Here is an 18143-nt window from a genome sequence, read left to right on the forward strand (position 1 = left end):
TGGTGGGAAACATACCTCCCAGGTTACATATATCCAAGGTTACAATTTTCTATCTGGAACCAGGTTGCCTGTTCATTTTCTGTCCTGCTAGTTTCCTAATTTGGATAGTTAGAGCTATTAATGAGTATGAGAAAACAGCATTCTGGCTTCTTCAAAGAGTAACATTTTCTTTTTGGAGCAAACTACGAAACAGGGACAAAGATATTTCCTACTTTCATGCGAACAGAAAAAGGATGGAGCACTGTCAAGATTTTCATTCCAGTGATCTTAAAATATAGATAAATATTCTATATACATATTTACATAATAAAAAATATTTATATGTAATACATATAAAATTCCTGCTAGGATTTTTGCTGCTGTTAATTGCTGCTAGTTTTTAGTATTCTTTAGCTTTGTCTTTTTGAAGTCTTTATATATAATTTATTGTCAGGTAAAGAAGGGCTGCAATATTAGACATATACTATCTTAAAGAAGAAAATTCTTGCTAATTATATTTTGTAAAATTACTACAAAAACTTGTAAAATCTAGATTTTTAACTCTTAAAAGTATTCCAGATAGAACTAGTTCCCAAACATACCAGTGGAAGCATAACAACATAAATGAGGCTGTGAATTAAGCTACTGATTCCCCTTTAAACAAGAAAACTATTCCTAAAGTATGTATTCAATCCAAGTATTAGTTTGTCTTTTAAGTTTGTAAAACTATTTGTTATTTCTGCTTTAAAAAAGATTTAAATGCATTAAAGTGAAATTAATTTGTAATGTAAGATTTAATGTCAATAGTTTATCAGCTCTCATATTATCATAAACTTTACCTCTAGGTATGGCAGTTTACTTCATCAAATACCCATAGTTTTTCAGTAGTACATTCAACCATAAAATAATACATTTAGATAGCTACAATGAGCAAAAGTCTCTTATTGTTACTAAGAAGTATTATCAATTCTAGAGTATACTTTTGTTAGATTTTTGAAATATCCTTTATCATCAAATTGGCCCCTCAAACTCAAGGCCAACTAGACAGGCCATAAAATAACACCTCTAGACAGATTTACACCACTAATACAGATTACCCAGTAATAATGTACTGTCACATGTTTTTTATATTTATGTTTTGTGTATTATATAACATCTTACCTCAGCACTTTTTAAAATTGTTGGATAATAATGGCTTTATTTTACCAGCAAGAAGAGAGCCAAGAGCTTCCCTTAAAGATACGCATTTCTAGATCACATGGTTCATTCTGTAGAATGGATGTATGTGCTGTTTTCAGAAAATGTCCATGGAACTACTTGAGAAGTCTGTTAAAATGCAGATTCCCAGGCCACACACTAGACCTATGGAAACAGAATCTCTTGATGTGGGGTTAGAAATCTGCATTTTTAAAAAAGTCCTTGGGTAATTCTTTACTCATGGAAGTTTGAGAATCACTGCTCTAATGCACTAAATAGAAAAATTATGGACTATAACGTTAACGTGGAGAAACAAGGAAGGCTCTGCTTTTATTTTACAATCTCATTCTAAGGGACTTCAACTAAAGAACCAAGATCAAATTTCAGAAGGCCATTAGCACTTATTTTATCTGAAACAATCAGTTTGGTAAAATAGTTCCAGAGTTCTAGTAACCCAAGTTGCTAGAACTTGGATCGACTCATGTTATCTAGGCAGTTTCACGTGGAAATGTGGTGAATCATTTACAAAAGCAACATTTCCCTAGACGACTCCCCAGATCAACTAACAAAAGACACACATTCTGATTGCAGCATATATTTCAACTACCAAGGAGAAAACTATAATCAGATGTCAACCATTTTGTTAATTCTCATGGTAGTTTCGCTTTTCTGTCATTAATAACATTCTAAGATTTAGCCTTGAAACTGAATGGTCATTTTCTTAGGTAACGTTGCTAAAAAGTTACCTGAGAGTGTTACTTCAGGCATGTTATAAAGTTGTTTCTAATACCACAATCAAATAGCTAGACCCAATTCTGATGCAATCAGTCTCCCACATCAAGGAACTGAAATAAAATATTCTGCTGAGGCAGCAACTGAACCTTTCAGCTTAACAGAGAAAAACCGCCAACAGTAATTTGTTCATTACATTAAGACTCCTTGCTGGTCTATAGACATTTAGAAGCCAAATATGTTTCCACTGAAAGAGAAACTTTGGAGTGGTTTCTGATCGTCATTTCATGGTCCTGAATAATATATATTTAGTAGCCATTAATCACATCGCTCATAAACTTGTTTTCAACTATTGGAACATATAGTTGTCAATGTATACATAATTCAAAATTGGCTCACAATTAATTTATTTTCAATAGGCACTCGCGTGTGTACGTGTGTGTGTAAGACAAATAAGGTTTAAAACAACTCTGCTTATGTTTCAATAAAATTTCACCAAGATGAGAAGCATCTTAAACCTTTATTTTAAAGTATTAGTGAGAAATTACTAAACAATTGAACAATAAAAGGTAAATTAGTTACATATGCAAAAATACAGTACTTAAATTGGGAAGAAATTGCTTTTTGACCAATTATTAATAAAATTAGTATTTTTTAAAAAAATCCACAAGATGGATTAAAGAATTTAAAACTATTAATTTATCCAGAGACAATTTTTATATTGTTTTAAAATAAATATCTTCAACTACTACGATTAGCTGTGATTGTATTAAAGTTACCTATTTGTTAGTGATATTTTAGTTTCCAGTTTTGTTGGCCGTAGACCACTGAGTGTGTTAAGCATTCTATCACTCTAAACGGTAATTATTTGGGTAGATACTCTCACTCTCAGATAGCCAACTTGGGAGCACAAAAATTTTAAAAAAAGAGGACAGAAAGATGTCATAATTTGGAAGTTACCAAAGCACTGTACCTTGCACTGTGAGGAAAACTGAAGCGGCTGATGATCCACCTTCACTAGAAACCATACAATGATACTCTCCAGCATCGTTGAATTTCACACTCTTTAGCTCCAATGACAGATTAGCCAAGGTCCTAATTCTCGCTGGCTCTGCCAGTCTGACATCTCTGTCATTCCTCTGCCAGGTTAGATTGTAATCCACCACACTGATGATGAGACATGTTAAAACTGCTGTCTCTCCAGGAGTGACTGTAACATTGTTAGGCACTTGGATGACTGGAGGGGGCTCTGTGTGAAATCAAAAAATTCAAATCAAGAGACCTAAAAGCCATTTTGCTCACTTACAGATGTGGTTTTAAAACTGAATAAGTAGGTACTGAACATCCAGTAGGAAAGATGCAGTGCAACAGAACTTACTCGATTAATGCATGTGTCTATGAGCCCCCTCAAAATTACCACTTAAAGGATGCTTTAGAAAGTAGTACACATTTATATACCAAAGGATACTCAAGCCAAATCTATAAATTATAGACATGAGAGTCAAAGAGGCATGGCAAAAGAATACAACTTGACTAATTGAGGATTGTAAAATGAGGCAAAGTTTTTACTGATGAAAGTAGCATTTGCGAACTTTTAGATTTTAAAAATATGCATTTAGCATTGTAAAGAAAATAGCACACAAAGGATAGTAGACATGAAAATGACAGTATCATCTTTAAGGGAGGTTACAGTCTCATTAACAAAACACAGGACAACAGAAGAGTAACATAAATGTTCAAGCAGAAGTGGGGAACAGTTTGATTTATGAAGTTCAGGTGAACAGTAGGAACAGACCATTAATAAAATTGTACACATAGAGCCATATACACAAAAGGCATTGAGTGACACATGTGTTTCAGATATGGTCAAAGGCCAATTACTAATTAAATATTTAACCAACATTTCTGCAGAGAATCACATGTTTCTCTAATTAGTTGGTTCTTTTTATTATCTCACTTTAAGTTCCGGGGTACCTCTGCAGAACGTGCAGGTTTGTCACATAGGTATACGTGTGCCATGGTGGTTTGCTGCACCTATTGACCTGTCCTCTAAGTTCCCTCTTCTCACCCCCCACCCCCCAACAGGCCCTGGTGTGTGATGTTCCCCTCCCTGTGTCCATGTGTTCTCATCGTTCAACTCCCACTTATGAGAGAAAACATGCGGTGTTTGGTTTTCTGTTCCTGTGTTAGCTCTAGTTAGTTTTGAGAGTGAATCTAAATTCTCTCTCCAAAGCTCTCTCTGCTCAAATGCCTTAAAATGATCTCCTATAGCAATACATTATAAATAATGCAACAATAAAAACTGCAGTGATCTATGCTAGCTAGAAATTCATATGTCTGTTTTAGTTTAATACGAAAGTCTGTCAAATATTCAAGATCAAACTTTATCCCTGTGCTATTTAAAACTATATATGAGCACAGATTAATATCATAAGCCTAGAATGAAGACTGGAAACAAATATACCAAAACCAAAGCGGTTATCTCTGAGTGATATAATATGTGTGTTTTCCATATTTTGTTATGTTTACCATTGTTTTCTAAACTATTTCTAAGTAGTATATGCTATTTTAAGTTATAAAAATAATGTTTAATTATTTTGTTATGTTTTTTTAAAATATCTTACAAAAATAGCTAGTGAATCCATTGGAAAGAATACAGGACAAAGGAAGCTTTGATTGGAGTCTGGCTAGGGTTCACAGGTAAAATGCAGGACACTTTGTTAAATCTGAAGTTAAAATACAAATACAATAATATTTTAGTACAAATATGCCTCGTGCAATATTTGAGTGACATATATGTGATACTGAAATTTAACTGGGCATCCTGTGTTTTTAATTTGCTAAATTTGGTAATAATAGGCCACCTAGTTCTACCCCTAATTAGTTGTGTGACTTTAGATAAGCCAATTTAGTGATATTAATAGTTCAGTTTTTCTATCTGAAAAATAAGATGATTACTTTATCATAAAGACTCCTTCTAGCTCTCAGATCCCTATGAAATGAACATGCTGAAGGTTAGACCCCCCTTTCCAGTGCTGCCCACATCCAATTACTTCTTAATGAAGGAAGAAAGACTCAGCTCTCCTGGCTCAATTCAGGGCCCTCCCAGCTCCAGAGCTGCCTGTAGGCCCTTGCTGCAACTGTAGCACAGTTCCTCTTCTTCCACTTCCTTCATCCCCTTACAGGTGCTTTTCCCTACAGAACTCTCCAAAAACCCTCTTGCATGAAAACTCCACCCCAGATTCTAGTTCCTCTTCAAATATAAATTCAAATAAGTACATGCCAACTTTCTAATAACATACATGAGCGGATGAGATTTGAAATAATGGCATACGACACCACCACTGCATAAATACCTCAAGACAATAAATATTATACACACTGAAATATTTAGGCATACGTTAATAAATTTGGTAGGAACAGGGGAGTGATGAGGGAGAATTACAGCAGTTTGTGAAGGAGGCCAAGATTACAGATTATCAGAAATAACCTGTTCTAGGAGTACAAAGGGCAGCCATTCCTGAGTGAAAGCAGGCTAGGATTAGGGTAGCAGAAAGGAAACCTCAATAATGAGGGAGGAAAGGCGACAAGCATAGGCTTCGACATTAAGTAAAGACCATGAGACTGAGAATCAGGAGGCCAGGAATCTACATCTTACTACCTAGCTACCCTTTTGATCATAAATGGGTCACTTGCTTTCTCTGGGTTCTGCTTCTTTAGCTATCAAATGATAAGGTGGTGTAAGATTATTTCCAAATCTTAGCCTTTCTAAAAGAATATTCTGTAATTATAATTTAAGGTTTACTGTCACTGACATGCCCTTGACAAGTTTTCTCTCTTCAGAATTTTACCTAAATTCAGAATTTTAGTACTCTGTGTGTGTGTGTGTGTGTGTGTGTGTGTGTGTATGTGTGTGTGTGTGTGTGTGTGTATTGGGTGAAGGTCACTGTGTTAGTAAAACAATTCAGTACAGATAATTAATATAACTTAGCATCAAACTAAACTACCAAATGTAATGAAAAGAATAAGTTTTTCATGCTTCTGCAGTTTTATTCATTAGATTCGATGTGTTTATATTCAATAAAAGAGAAGAACAACGCTTTCTACACCTGTTGTGCATTTAAAACAATCAATAACCCAATAACCAATATTTCAATTGAACCAAAAGTCCTCAAACATGTCAACTAGAAAAAAAGTGCTGGCAAAAATTGAGGCAACATATTGGTAGAACTTGGGCTTTTCTTTAAACTGCTCTTGGGTGTTCCTTGACTTTATAAAATAATATCCATAATGGCATGAGAATATTAATATTAAATAATGCTTTGTTTCCTAATACACCTTTAAAAATCTAAGATCTAATTATCCTGTGAATTTGCACCTGATTCCAGTGTGCTGCTAAGTAGTTATAGTGGGGTGGCTGAGCTGGGACCTCAGCCTAGGCCAAGGGAAATTCAGAAGTGGGTGGAGCTTAAAGGCTGGTGTAGGCAACAGCTAACGCAGAAAAAATGTCTATTCTTTCAAGTTCAAAGGGGCACTCACTTTTGACTTCTGCTGTTATAATCATTGCCCTTGCCATCACTGTTTCTGCCCTATTCTTTTTAAATTGACTGAGTGGAAAACAATTCCCTGAAAATCAGCTCGGGCACAGTACAATTTCCTAGTTATTCCATTGCCTGGCTGGCACAGATCACAGATGGCTACTAGAAGGGCATGTGTAGAATACACATATGGAAGTTCCTGACACCGTCAAGCCCAATTCATGACAGTCAGTTCACAAGTTCTTCCTGGCACTTCCCAGTTATTTATGCAAGATGTCTGAATCAACTCACTCAAACCTCTTTCCCTGTTGTCCTTCTCCTAAAAAGTATTGCTGGGAAAAATACTCAAGTGTTTGAGTGTTTGTTTTCCCAGAAGCTGAGGAATGTTGACACGACTCCAGTGCTTTTCATAATTACTGGATATGAAAAAATGAATAGTTTGTGATGTATGTCAACTTGCTAAATTGTTTCAGAAGACAAACTTTATTTTTCTAGCAGTAAGAGAATACAAATAGTTTAACTGCAAGAAGAACATGCTTGTCTGACTTGCATGCTTCTGCTTTAAGTTTCACCTTGAACTTACTGATAGCAAACAACAAATCCTAGACTTCTAAATATATCATATACCTATAATTATAAGCTTCCTTCGTCTTAAATTGTCTGAAGAAAATGCACACCAGTACTAAAAGCAAATATAGACATTGCAATAAATTCAACAGCAGCAATATATAGGTCAGAATAGGCTCCAGTTAAACACATAGCAACACTAGTCCACAAGGCAGGTAGAAAATCATTCACCCATGAACAGACACTTCTCAAAAGAAGACATTTATGCAGCCAAAAAACACATGAAGAAATGCTCATCATCACTGGCCATCAGAGAAATGCAAATCAAAACCACAATGAGATACCATCTCACATCATTAAAAAGTCATTAAAAAGTCAGGAAACAACAGGTGCTGGAGAGGATGTGGAGAAATAGGAACACTTTTACACTGTTGGTGGGACTGTAAACTAGTTCAACCATTGTGGAAGTCAGTATGGCATTTCTTCAGGGATCTAGAACTAGAAACACCATTTGACCCAGCCATCCCATTACTGGGTATATACCCAAAGGACTATAAATCATGCTGCTATAAAGACACATGCACACGTATGTTTATTGCGGCACTATTCACAATAGCAAAGACTTGGAACCAACCCAAATGTCCAACAACGATAGACTGGATTAAGAAAATCTGGCACATATACACCATGGAATACTATGCAGCCATAAAAAATGATGAGTTCATGTCCTTTGTAGGGACATGGATGAAACTGGAAACCATCATTCTCAGTAAACTATCGCAAGGACAAAAAACCAAACACCGCATGTTCCCACTCATAGGTGGGAATTGAACAATGAGAACACATGGACACAGGAAGGGGAACATCACACTCTGGGGACAGTTGTGGGGTGGGGGGAGGGACAGCATTAGGACATATACCTAAGGCCAAATGACGAGTTAATAGGTGCAGCACACCAACATGGCACATGGATACATATGTAACAAACCTGCACATTGTGCACATGTACCCTAAAACTTAAAGTATAATAAAAAAAAGAAAAGGAAAAAACGAAAATCATTCAGCCAAAACAAAGTTTCCAATTATAGATAAATGCCGAGTAAATGGCTTAATCCTGATCATTGATTATAAATGGTAGTCTTTTTTCCCCTAAAAATTATGTGAGATGAGGCAAAAAATTATTTTTTTCACTTTGATGTATATAAAATAATATGAACTATATCTCCCATCTATTCATAGGAAACATACTATCTGAATGTAAAATAATTAGCTTTATTTCTGCCCTTCTTAGTGCGAATATTGTAGCCACTGAGGTCCTGTGTTCTTAGAATGTAATCATTTTCATTATTATCTTCAATTTAAATGTCAGAATCTATTCATAAAAGTGCTCTGCTCATTATGAATATGGAAGAGGAAAAGGGAACATTTAACCTTGTATTGATTGGAATAGATCCTTCACTTAAACTTTATTTTCTCACAGGAAAATGGTATATGATGATTTCAAAAACTATTCATTAATCCCTGACAATAATGATAATAATAATAATAATCATTAATGTCTATTAAGTGCTTCTATGTGGCAGGCTGTCTTCTAAGTGCCTTGTATATATTACATATCATTTAATCCTCACAGTTTCCCCATGAAATAGAGACTGTTTTTGTTATTATGCTTTTTTTTATAGTTAGGGAAACCAAGGCATTGAGTTCTTAAACAATTAGCCCAAGGAGAGTCATGTATCTGATACATGGTAAAGCCAGGATTTGAGTTCTCAATTCAGTGGAGAGACAGACAGTAATAAAATAATCATAAAGACAATTGTATAAACACAAACTGGTTAACAAACATCCCATTTCCATAGCTGCATTAATACTTGGGCAACTGCAAAGAAATTAGTGATAATTACCTGATACGTCAAAAAATGTCTGTGCCCGTCCAGTACCTGCACTGCTGACAGCGATGCATTCATAGAAACCTTCGTCAGACAAAGTGACCTTTTCAATATCTAAGTTCACACTGGCAGATTCTCTGGAGGTAAGAAAATGGAAAACTTTTAGTTACTATAAAATAAGACCAAGTTGAAAGCAATGATTCACTATTTCTTTTGAAGGTTCATTCAAAAGAACAATGTAAAGAAAATAAATTGATAAAACTGCAGAGTTCTTTTTAACTTAAAATGACACACCATTTATATTTCACTAGAAAATGAGGCTTTTCTACTCTGAGCAAAAGACACAACATAAACAATAATTATAGAGATTGAAAATTTAGGGAAATATTTTCTAGCTATGTCAAAATATAAGATAACAGAGCTGGCAAAGAAATACTCATTAATCCTCTCTGCTTTTATTTTTTCCAGTTTTTGGTCATGTCAGTAGGAATCTTAGACAAAGCAATTTAATTAGGCAATATACAAATTTGAAGGTAGGAAATCTACTTTTTGATTCTAAGAAGATAAATTCTCCTTAACTTTCTTTTAGATAAGCTCCACATGGGGTGATAGGCCATATATCGTTCAACCTACATTCACAATGAGAAATGAAAACAAATGATCAGTTTTATAGTTAAAGTTAAAAAAAATCCCTCTACTATATTATGTATTCATTCATTTAATAAATATTTATTCTTTGTTCTCTAACACTGTTTAAATTATTTCTCATTTTCTGGAAGTGTCTCAGTAATAGATATTTAATCTGTTTCAAAGAGCTCAATGACCTACAAAAATAGGCATTATTCTGTTTTAAAGTGTGGCTGAAATGTCAAAAATGTTTTCATAATTTTTCTCCTGTATCATCTATAGCTACTTATAACCTTAAAAAAAATCAAGATATAGATAAGGTAAAAAGCCCACTGCAGTCAAGAGACTTACCACTGAATTCTGAAAGTGGTATAAAATATAATACCTTATGGTGATATCTCCAGATCTCTCCCCATCCAAACACACCATACTTATCATCAAAAAACCAAGAAGAACTTACTGAGCTCTTAACTCATATTTGGTACAACTAGGGTTTCTAAGAAAAAGTTAAAACAGGTTTCTGTGCCTTAGGAAAGTGAGAAACAAAGCAAGGTCATTGATCCATATGTTTTAGTAGCTGAGAAAATTCACTTTAGTTAAACATTGCTTCCTTTCAATTCTGTAGGCACTACATGCCAGTGCTTCTTCTTGTCACTTTCAGAATAAAAGCAGAATACTGCTTGACTCCATACCACACTGATCATGTAAGCTGTATCTTCAATGCTTAACAGGAGTATACTAAGCACAGATTTGTAAATGTCATCCTCTAGGAGGTACTGGTAAGTTTCAGCAAGGTAGGGGTTTGGAATACGTACATCTTTGGTGTTTTCTTCAGTGCCTACTTAAAAGCTGAGCATACATTAGAATTCATCAAAAACAGATTGATGGAAATTTTAGAACAGAAACTGATGATTCTTTGAGTCCTAAATCCCTTTTAAAAAACGAGAAAGTTGAGATACAGAAAGGACAAGTAATTTGTCCAAAGACATACAACCAGTTTACTAAATGCTTGAAGAATGTTCTTTACAGTTATACTTGTTCCTTTCTTGATGATGAAATGTTACATGAAAATAATTCTCTTTTTCATGGAGCCTTCTCAGTTGACATTAAGCACTATGTGGACATAACAAAAAAATTTTGAAGGGTAGACTTTGGAATAGGGAAAAGAACACGTCAAATAAAAATGCACCCTGCTGCTAATGCAAACGGATTCTCTCTTACATCCCCTGGTGACCAAAGTGACTGACATAAACAAACATTAAGTCACATGTTTCATGTTATTAGGAAATCTAGGGCAGGGACATGAGAGTGAATCAGGATTAGAGTATCAGTCTATCATCACTCATGCCTAATTTTGTCTCTAACTTGTCACATCCAAAGAGCTGAATACATGTCAGCAAAGCATGTCATATCTCTGGGCCACAGAGCTGGAAAAATGAGAAAAAGAATTCTCATGGCTTACCTCCCAGGAATTGTGTGGAATTAATCTCCCAGGAATTGTGTGGAATTAATGAATTAATGTTTCTAAAGAATCTCAAGTGTCTTTGAAAAATGTTACTGTTTAAACATAAAACAGAATTATTTGATTTCACCAGCTAGCTATGTAGCTTCATCATTTTATATCCTGGTCAATTATGTTCCTGGTTATTAAATACACAGCTAAATAAATCATTAAGATATACTATGTAAGGGACAGGAAATAATACAGTTTAATCTTTAAAGAGTAGAAAATGTCCTACTTACGATGAACATTCCTGCCATAAATTTTTGATTAAAATGACTCCCCATAAAGTGATTGTATAAACTGAGACTGTCAAACATTTAACATCTTATGGAAGTTATGTTGATATTGAATTAACAGTATAAACGTCTGATAAAACAATAATTCCTAGAGATTTTCCCAAAACATTGTTTGTTTCACGTTAAGTTGAAAGGCAACACTTTCCAGAAATCATTTTTCTCCAGCTTTCAAGATCTACTTAGTTTTTATCATTAAATTACTTGTATTTGTCTAAAAAAGTTACCCAACTTCACAAGGAAAAGTTGGTGCCCTCTAGCCCACTCCTGCTGATTGTTATATGCAGGCGCCACACCTGCTCTGACCCACCTGTCACCCACCTGCAGCACAGACCATGCCTCTCTGACCTTCTCTGCTCCCCTTCTCCTCCTGGCTCAATGGGCTTCAGCCATACTGGCCTCCTCCTGTCTGTCTGTCCCACATGCCTAGTCCACTCCAGCCTTCATGCATTTGCACTTGCTCCTCCTTGTGTTTGAATACTCTCCTCTGGATACCTTGTTGATCATCTTTCTTGGCATCTTTATGTCTTTGCTCCAATGCCCCTTACTCTGAATTTTAGGATTTTAAATTGGCCAGTGCTACATCCACTCCACCTACCAGCAATATTCAACCCAACTAACCTGTTCTACGCTTACCAGATTCACTTATCATAACACTTTAAATCAGATTCAGAAACACTTTTACCATGAAGCCAATAAAGCTAAAGCTTCAGGACCTCTCATTTGCAAGGTCCCCTTTCAAGATTTTATACCTAACATCATTTTCATAATTCTGCATTTGTCTTAACAACAGACCCACAAATTAAAAAACATTCAGATTCTATAACACATGAGTCAACATTTGAATATGTTCCAGCATTTATTATATTATTATATTTATCTTCTGTTTACTGTCTCCTTCTATGACAATATAAGCTCTACAACGGCACAGATTTGTGTCCATTTTGTTCACTGCTATATTCCAGACTATGTAGCAAGTGAGAATTTTCAGTGAAAAAGTACATTGCAATAATAGTCCATTTATATTTACATGTTAAATGCTGAATCTTATTACTGACAGAAACATGTACCTACTTCATATACTGGTCTACTCCAAGTGTAACTCCATTTCTCACAAAGCTCAAGGTAAAGGGCAAAAGACTGTCAACAGAGCAGGGAATCTGGCCTGGCTGCAGATAGTATCCTGGGGTTTTCTCAGGCATCATAACTTTGGGAGCATCTAGGAAAAAAAACAAAAACAAAAACAAAAAAAAAAAACTTAAGCAAGAAGGTCACAATGATGTTAAGTACTGCCTCTTAATCCATTCAAAATCTTTATACTTAAATTATTCCAGTAAATCCTCTGCATTCCAATTAACCCAGATCACTAAAAATTACTTTTTCTATCTTTATTTGTTCAAAGTTAGTTGATTTCTGGATATCTTTATGAGCCCCTTACTACAGTATTCATTGAATCTAAGACTCCATAGTTTTCAAGACACCGTATTTTTTTGTACCACCAGGATAGAAAAAATACTACCAAATAAGCAATAATATATCAATTTTAGAATATGTTTTTATTTCAAAAACATAAGAACCCACGGATCTCAGAATCAAATTGTTTTTCCAAAATAAATGTAAAAAATGACTTTTAGGAATCCATCAGATTTTGTCGCGTTCAAATTAGGGGCTAAGCCAAATTTGAATATCATATATGAGGAAATACTGAGGTTGGTTCTATTCTCACCACTCTACAACTATTAAACAATAGCTATAGAATTGTTCCTGAATTTCCCAAATCACTATCTTATGTATAAATGATAAATTTTTGTCCCTCCACCTAATAGCACTAATAGTACCATACAATTTTATAAACAATCCTATATCTTTATCAGTCCATTAGCTGGGTGAGGTGGCGGGTGCCCGTAGTCCCAGCTACTCGGGAGGCTGAGGCCGGAGAATGAGGTGAACTTGCAAGGTGGAGCTTGCAGTGAGCCAGGATCGCGCCACTGCACTCCAGCCTGAGCAACAGAGCGAGACTCCGTCTCAAAAAAACAACAACAACAACAAAAAAAAAAGATTGAGTCAGAGTTCAGTCATGAGCCTTGAAAAATAGCTCAGGTACAGCTAAGCTGAAATGCTACCTGATGCTTCCAAATAATATCTAATCTGTAATCTCCTCTCTACATAGGAGCAAATGTACAATTAACTAGCTAACTAACCAACTAGACAAATAAAGGCAGTGATCACCTGTTGTTTACTATGAACTACCATCTATGGAGCAGAAAGTTTCTGACAATTGTATATAAACATTTAGCCAGTTTAGATAGTTTAAGCAAATATATGTGCCCGGCTTTTTTAGGGGGAAAGATAGTACCAGAATTTTCCAGTTCCAGCTCTTACACTGACTAATCAAAATTCTCAGATCTGCAATCAGTGAGACTTAACATGAAACTTTGGATGTGCTATTTAACAGCTAAGAAAAACTGTGTTACCCTACATGTAAATGTCTATCAATTTGGTGATGCAGTAATAATATGAAGACATTATTTTTTATTTGATAGTCCGTTATTTACCTATGGGACAACATCACCCCCTTAAACTGTCAATATTTCAATGTTGAATAAAATGATGTCTCACCTGGGACAATACTAGAAAAGGAAACACTTGATACTCTCTGGAAGAGGTAATCATCCTTATCATAGCCTGTTACTTTGAGAAAGAAAGCTTCATTTGGTGGTACAAAGTCAGAAATATTCCATATGCCGTAAGGTTTTCGATCTGCGTAATATTTAACAGGAATAGTCTTAAGAGAACTTCCTGAGATACTCAAAAGTTCAAGAAGATCTATTCTAGCTGGAGTGGAAATTCCAGAAGTATTGAGCAGTACATAGGTAGGTATTCCTACAAGAGAAAGATTTTGTTATCATCTACAAGAAACATGCAATTCAAGTTATGTATCAAATAAGTATTTGCATGATAATAATATATGAGTACCATAAGGATGCCTGTAATTTCTGGATCAGTTGCAGAATTGTTTCTACATAAAAGACAGTTTATGCATGACCAGAGAAACTTAGGACATCCTAAGAAATAACTTTTATAGTATTTTAACTATGTTTACATGTAAAAAAAAATTAGAATTGTGAAAATTGTTATATAATGTTTGATCACATGAATACTTTTAAAGATAAATTATTTTGTATCTTTCCAGAAAATGCAGCAATAAAAATAAATGAACAATAACCTCCCCCAAACTTTAACTGTTACATTATAGTTAAGCTTCTTTTCAGCTAGAAAACTATAAATCTTAATGTATGAATAAAATAAGAGGAGGACAAGGTTTAAAAATCAATAATTTTATCTTTGAAATACAATGATATGTGACATGTTTAATTTTTCAGCTATATACACACATTTTACCTTGACAATAGGTAATTTATAGATTTCGGTAAGAAAAAAAATCTCAAGATCTGGGTTAGTAATTCTCAAAATTTAGTAAGTGTAAGAATAAACTGAGGTGCTCACTAAAGTACATATTCCTGGGCCCTACCTCCCGTGGTTCTAATTCAGGAGATCCGATTGGGTCCAGGAATCTTAATTTTTAACAAGCATCCTGAGTGATTTTTATATCAGTGGTCTTGGGATTACACTTTGAGAAAGTGATTAGGCCAAGAGAACAGTCACATTTAAAGCTATGCTTCTCAATTTTATTGAATACTACAAAATTATAAAATTACAGACAGTCTGAGAAATATTTTTCATTTAGATATCTATTATGTCAATTTAAATAATATGCACATACAAACCTTGCACTGGTCTGCTGACTGTTTTTTTGAAGTCCAGAGTGGGCTTTCGAGAAAAGCCAGCTCGGAAATCAATAGTACTGAGGCCAGTAATGCGAACAGAGTGCCTTCCACTGCTTGAGGTCTGAAAATGTTAAATGACAAACTTGGTCAGCAGTTGATCCAGTATGCTGGTCATATGCAACCCTCGCCAGTACGGGAAACTGCACAATATTTAATTAGGATCGATGTCCAAAAACTGAGGCTCTGATCTGATGTTCTCAACATAACTATGATTCTATATTTTAAATGCAAGTTTTGTAATACATACCCCATGGGACAGCTCTAAAAAACGATTCAGTAATATGTTTCATGCCTAATGATAAAAGATATAAGTGTTTAGTCACTAGTGAATGGGCTAGAAATAAATCTGTAAAAGCTCCATGAGGGATCTTTGTTTTGGTCACTATTGTTAACATAGTAGATGTTTAGCAAATATTGAAATCCTCTTCCACAAATACATCCAGGTTCAATTCTAGAAAATATTTATTTCTTCTTTGCCTCTAGGACATTGCAGCCAGTGCACGCAATAGAGCTGAACATTTTCAGATTTTGGCAACCTGGCATCCTCAGCTCAGCAGTGTTCTAGCAAAGGTACTCAGCATTTATTAAAAATGCAAAGTCCTTAGCTCCAGCCTAGATTTACTGAATCAGAATATTAGGTCAGGGCAGTCTAGGAATTTGCATATCAAAAACCACCTAAGACTTATGAACAAGAGTTCACCATTATTTTATTACATAGATTACCAAGATTCTGTCTCAAAATAAAATGACCACATAATTCCAGCATTTAAGTAGGAGATGGGAGTGAAAGAAAAAATTCACATAACACAAATGTACCGATTATCAATTTCAAACTCAACACTGAGAGGGCACATATTGAGGTATTATAGCAATGACAGAATGCACTGGAAGTATATATATATAAATTTTAATCTGGTAGACAGCCATATTTGTGTATATACATTTTAATCTGGTGGACAGCCAGATGAATTCACACATCATGATTACCAGTGAGCCACTTCCAGAGCTGTGCAAACTACGCAATATTCTCGGAATCACTGCAACTCTTTGTTATTTAGCAATGTGGAGAAGAAGGAAGAGAATATCTGTCCCTGTTGCTACCATGTTTCTTCCTCATTGAGCAGAATCTCAAGAACTCAAAGGGTAGTAAAATGAGGGGGAGAAAGAAGAAAAAAACCCATCATCATGAAAGCTGTTGCTATGTTCTTAGCATAAATGATGCAGCTAGTTACTATGGCTCATTTGCATAAAGGTTACAAAAGATTATATGTGTAAGTGTAGGGATCTCAGTACCACCCTTATTCCATTATTTCTCAATGAATATGTGTTATGAATTCCACATAATAAATTAAAAAAGGAAACTATGGATCATGACTCAATTTTAAATCAGGGACTTCCTATAGGGTTATATAAAACTTTGGCAATTGTAACGTCAATTTCTTTAGATAATGTAGAGCTTTAGTGAAGACACTATCACCTACTAATTTCATGTAAGTCAATTAGAATACTTGATATTACAATGAGTTAATTTTTATTTTTTCACTAACATCATATATTACTGTTAGTTGCCTTGCTCCTCAGAAAGTCCCTTATGATGAAACTGCTGTTGAGGTTACTAAGGGCAAATATGACACGTAATTTGCAAAATGACTGCTGTCAAGTGCTAATCATCTGCCAAGTGTTCTGTGCATAAATCAACTAACAAAGGTGGGTTTTTAAAATGTACTTAATAGCTGAGTGAAAAAAAACAGAAATTATACAAGTGTTTGAAAATATGTTAACCTCTATTACTAAATAACACGTTAAAGCAGATTTGATGAAGAGGGAGCCCCTTATAAATTATATAAAATTAATGTAATATAAATTAACTTTGATCCTTCAAAAACCACACCAAATAATAAAGTATGCAAAATAAGAATATAGGTTTACTATTCTCTGAGCAAATATGAAGAGTATTTTGCTCTGCTAAAATATGAAGAGTAATAAATAACAAAATATCTTAATTTCATGTGTCTATACTATACTGTAGACAGTAGGAATGTCTTCGACTAATTTAAGTGTTTGTAAATAAAAGATATCTTCAAGTGAGTCCATTTTTATATGCAATTAATCCAACTCTGGGCTAACCAGGGTAACGGAAACAAAGGACATCCTAAGTAAAATAACATTGTGGTTTAAATATACAATAAAAAGAAAAAAAAATGAGCTAATTTAAAGTTTTTAAATAGTTTAGTATTAAAATAGCCTCTGATGTTAATTCATGCATTTATCATTATTTAATTATTGTCTTAAAAGAATTATAATACTTGAACAGTATTTTAGGAACACTAAACATCACATAAATTCCTTCATGAGAAAGTGCCAATAGTTTGATATCTATTAAAGTAAGCTATTGTTTTCACCTCTTTCTTATCTAAGTTCCCTTTAAAAAATATTAGTGTAATAGAAACAAACAGGTTTTATGTATAATGAGGGTATAACCCACCAATAAATGGAAAAGGGAGGAGAAAAAAGCACTAACGTGCACAAAAATGCACACTATATATAAAGCTTAATTTTTTTATACAAATTCTCACTTTTAATCCTCACAAAAGTCCCTGTGAGAGAGTATTATTATCATCTTCACTTCATGGATCAGAGAGGTTAAGTGACTTGCTCAAAGTAACAGATACAGCAGGTGGCAAAGCTGGAGTCTGAACTCGGTGAAGCTCCAGAAACCAAACTCTACAGCTACCCCATGCATTTCTCATGACGATCTCAATGAATTTAATCATGCTGGTTTGAGGGTAAATGTTGAAATATGCTGAACTGCTTTACACAATAGGAGGAGAGTTATATGGAACTTCCGGGACTATCCAGAGGCAAGAAGCAGAGAAATGTAATGGGGAGGCAAGGGGGTGGTGGCCAAGGAAAGAGCAGGAAAAGCACAAGGTGCTTTATGGCATAGCCCCCAAATCTACGAGTAAATC

General features: G+C 34.6%; 1 protein-coding gene across 1 annotated transcript in view; it reads right to left on the reverse strand.

The window, feature by feature from the left end:
* Positions 1-18143, reverse strand: part of HMCN1 (hemicentin 1) — a 434555-nt gene that overhangs the window by 243555 nt on the left and 172857 nt on the right. The window contains exons 7-11 of the mRNA XM_030818744.1: positions 15115-15235; positions 13946-14209; positions 12401-12545; positions 8918-9039; positions 2882-3157 (exon numbers count right to left, since the gene is read on the reverse strand). Of these exons, the coding sequence (XP_030674604.1) occupies positions 2882-3157; positions 8918-9039; positions 12401-12545; positions 13946-14209; positions 15115-15235 (928 nt within the window). The remainder of the gene's footprint in view (positions 1-2881; positions 3158-8917; positions 9040-12400; positions 12546-13945; positions 14210-15114; positions 15236-18143) is intronic.

The sequence above is a fragment of the Nomascus leucogenys genome, chromosome 9 (genome assembly GCF_006542625.1).
Source record: "Nomascus leucogenys isolate Asia chromosome 9, Asia_NLE_v1, whole genome shotgun sequence".
NCBI classification, from domain to species: domain Eukaryota; kingdom Metazoa; phylum Chordata; class Mammalia; order Primates; family Hylobatidae; genus Nomascus; species Nomascus leucogenys.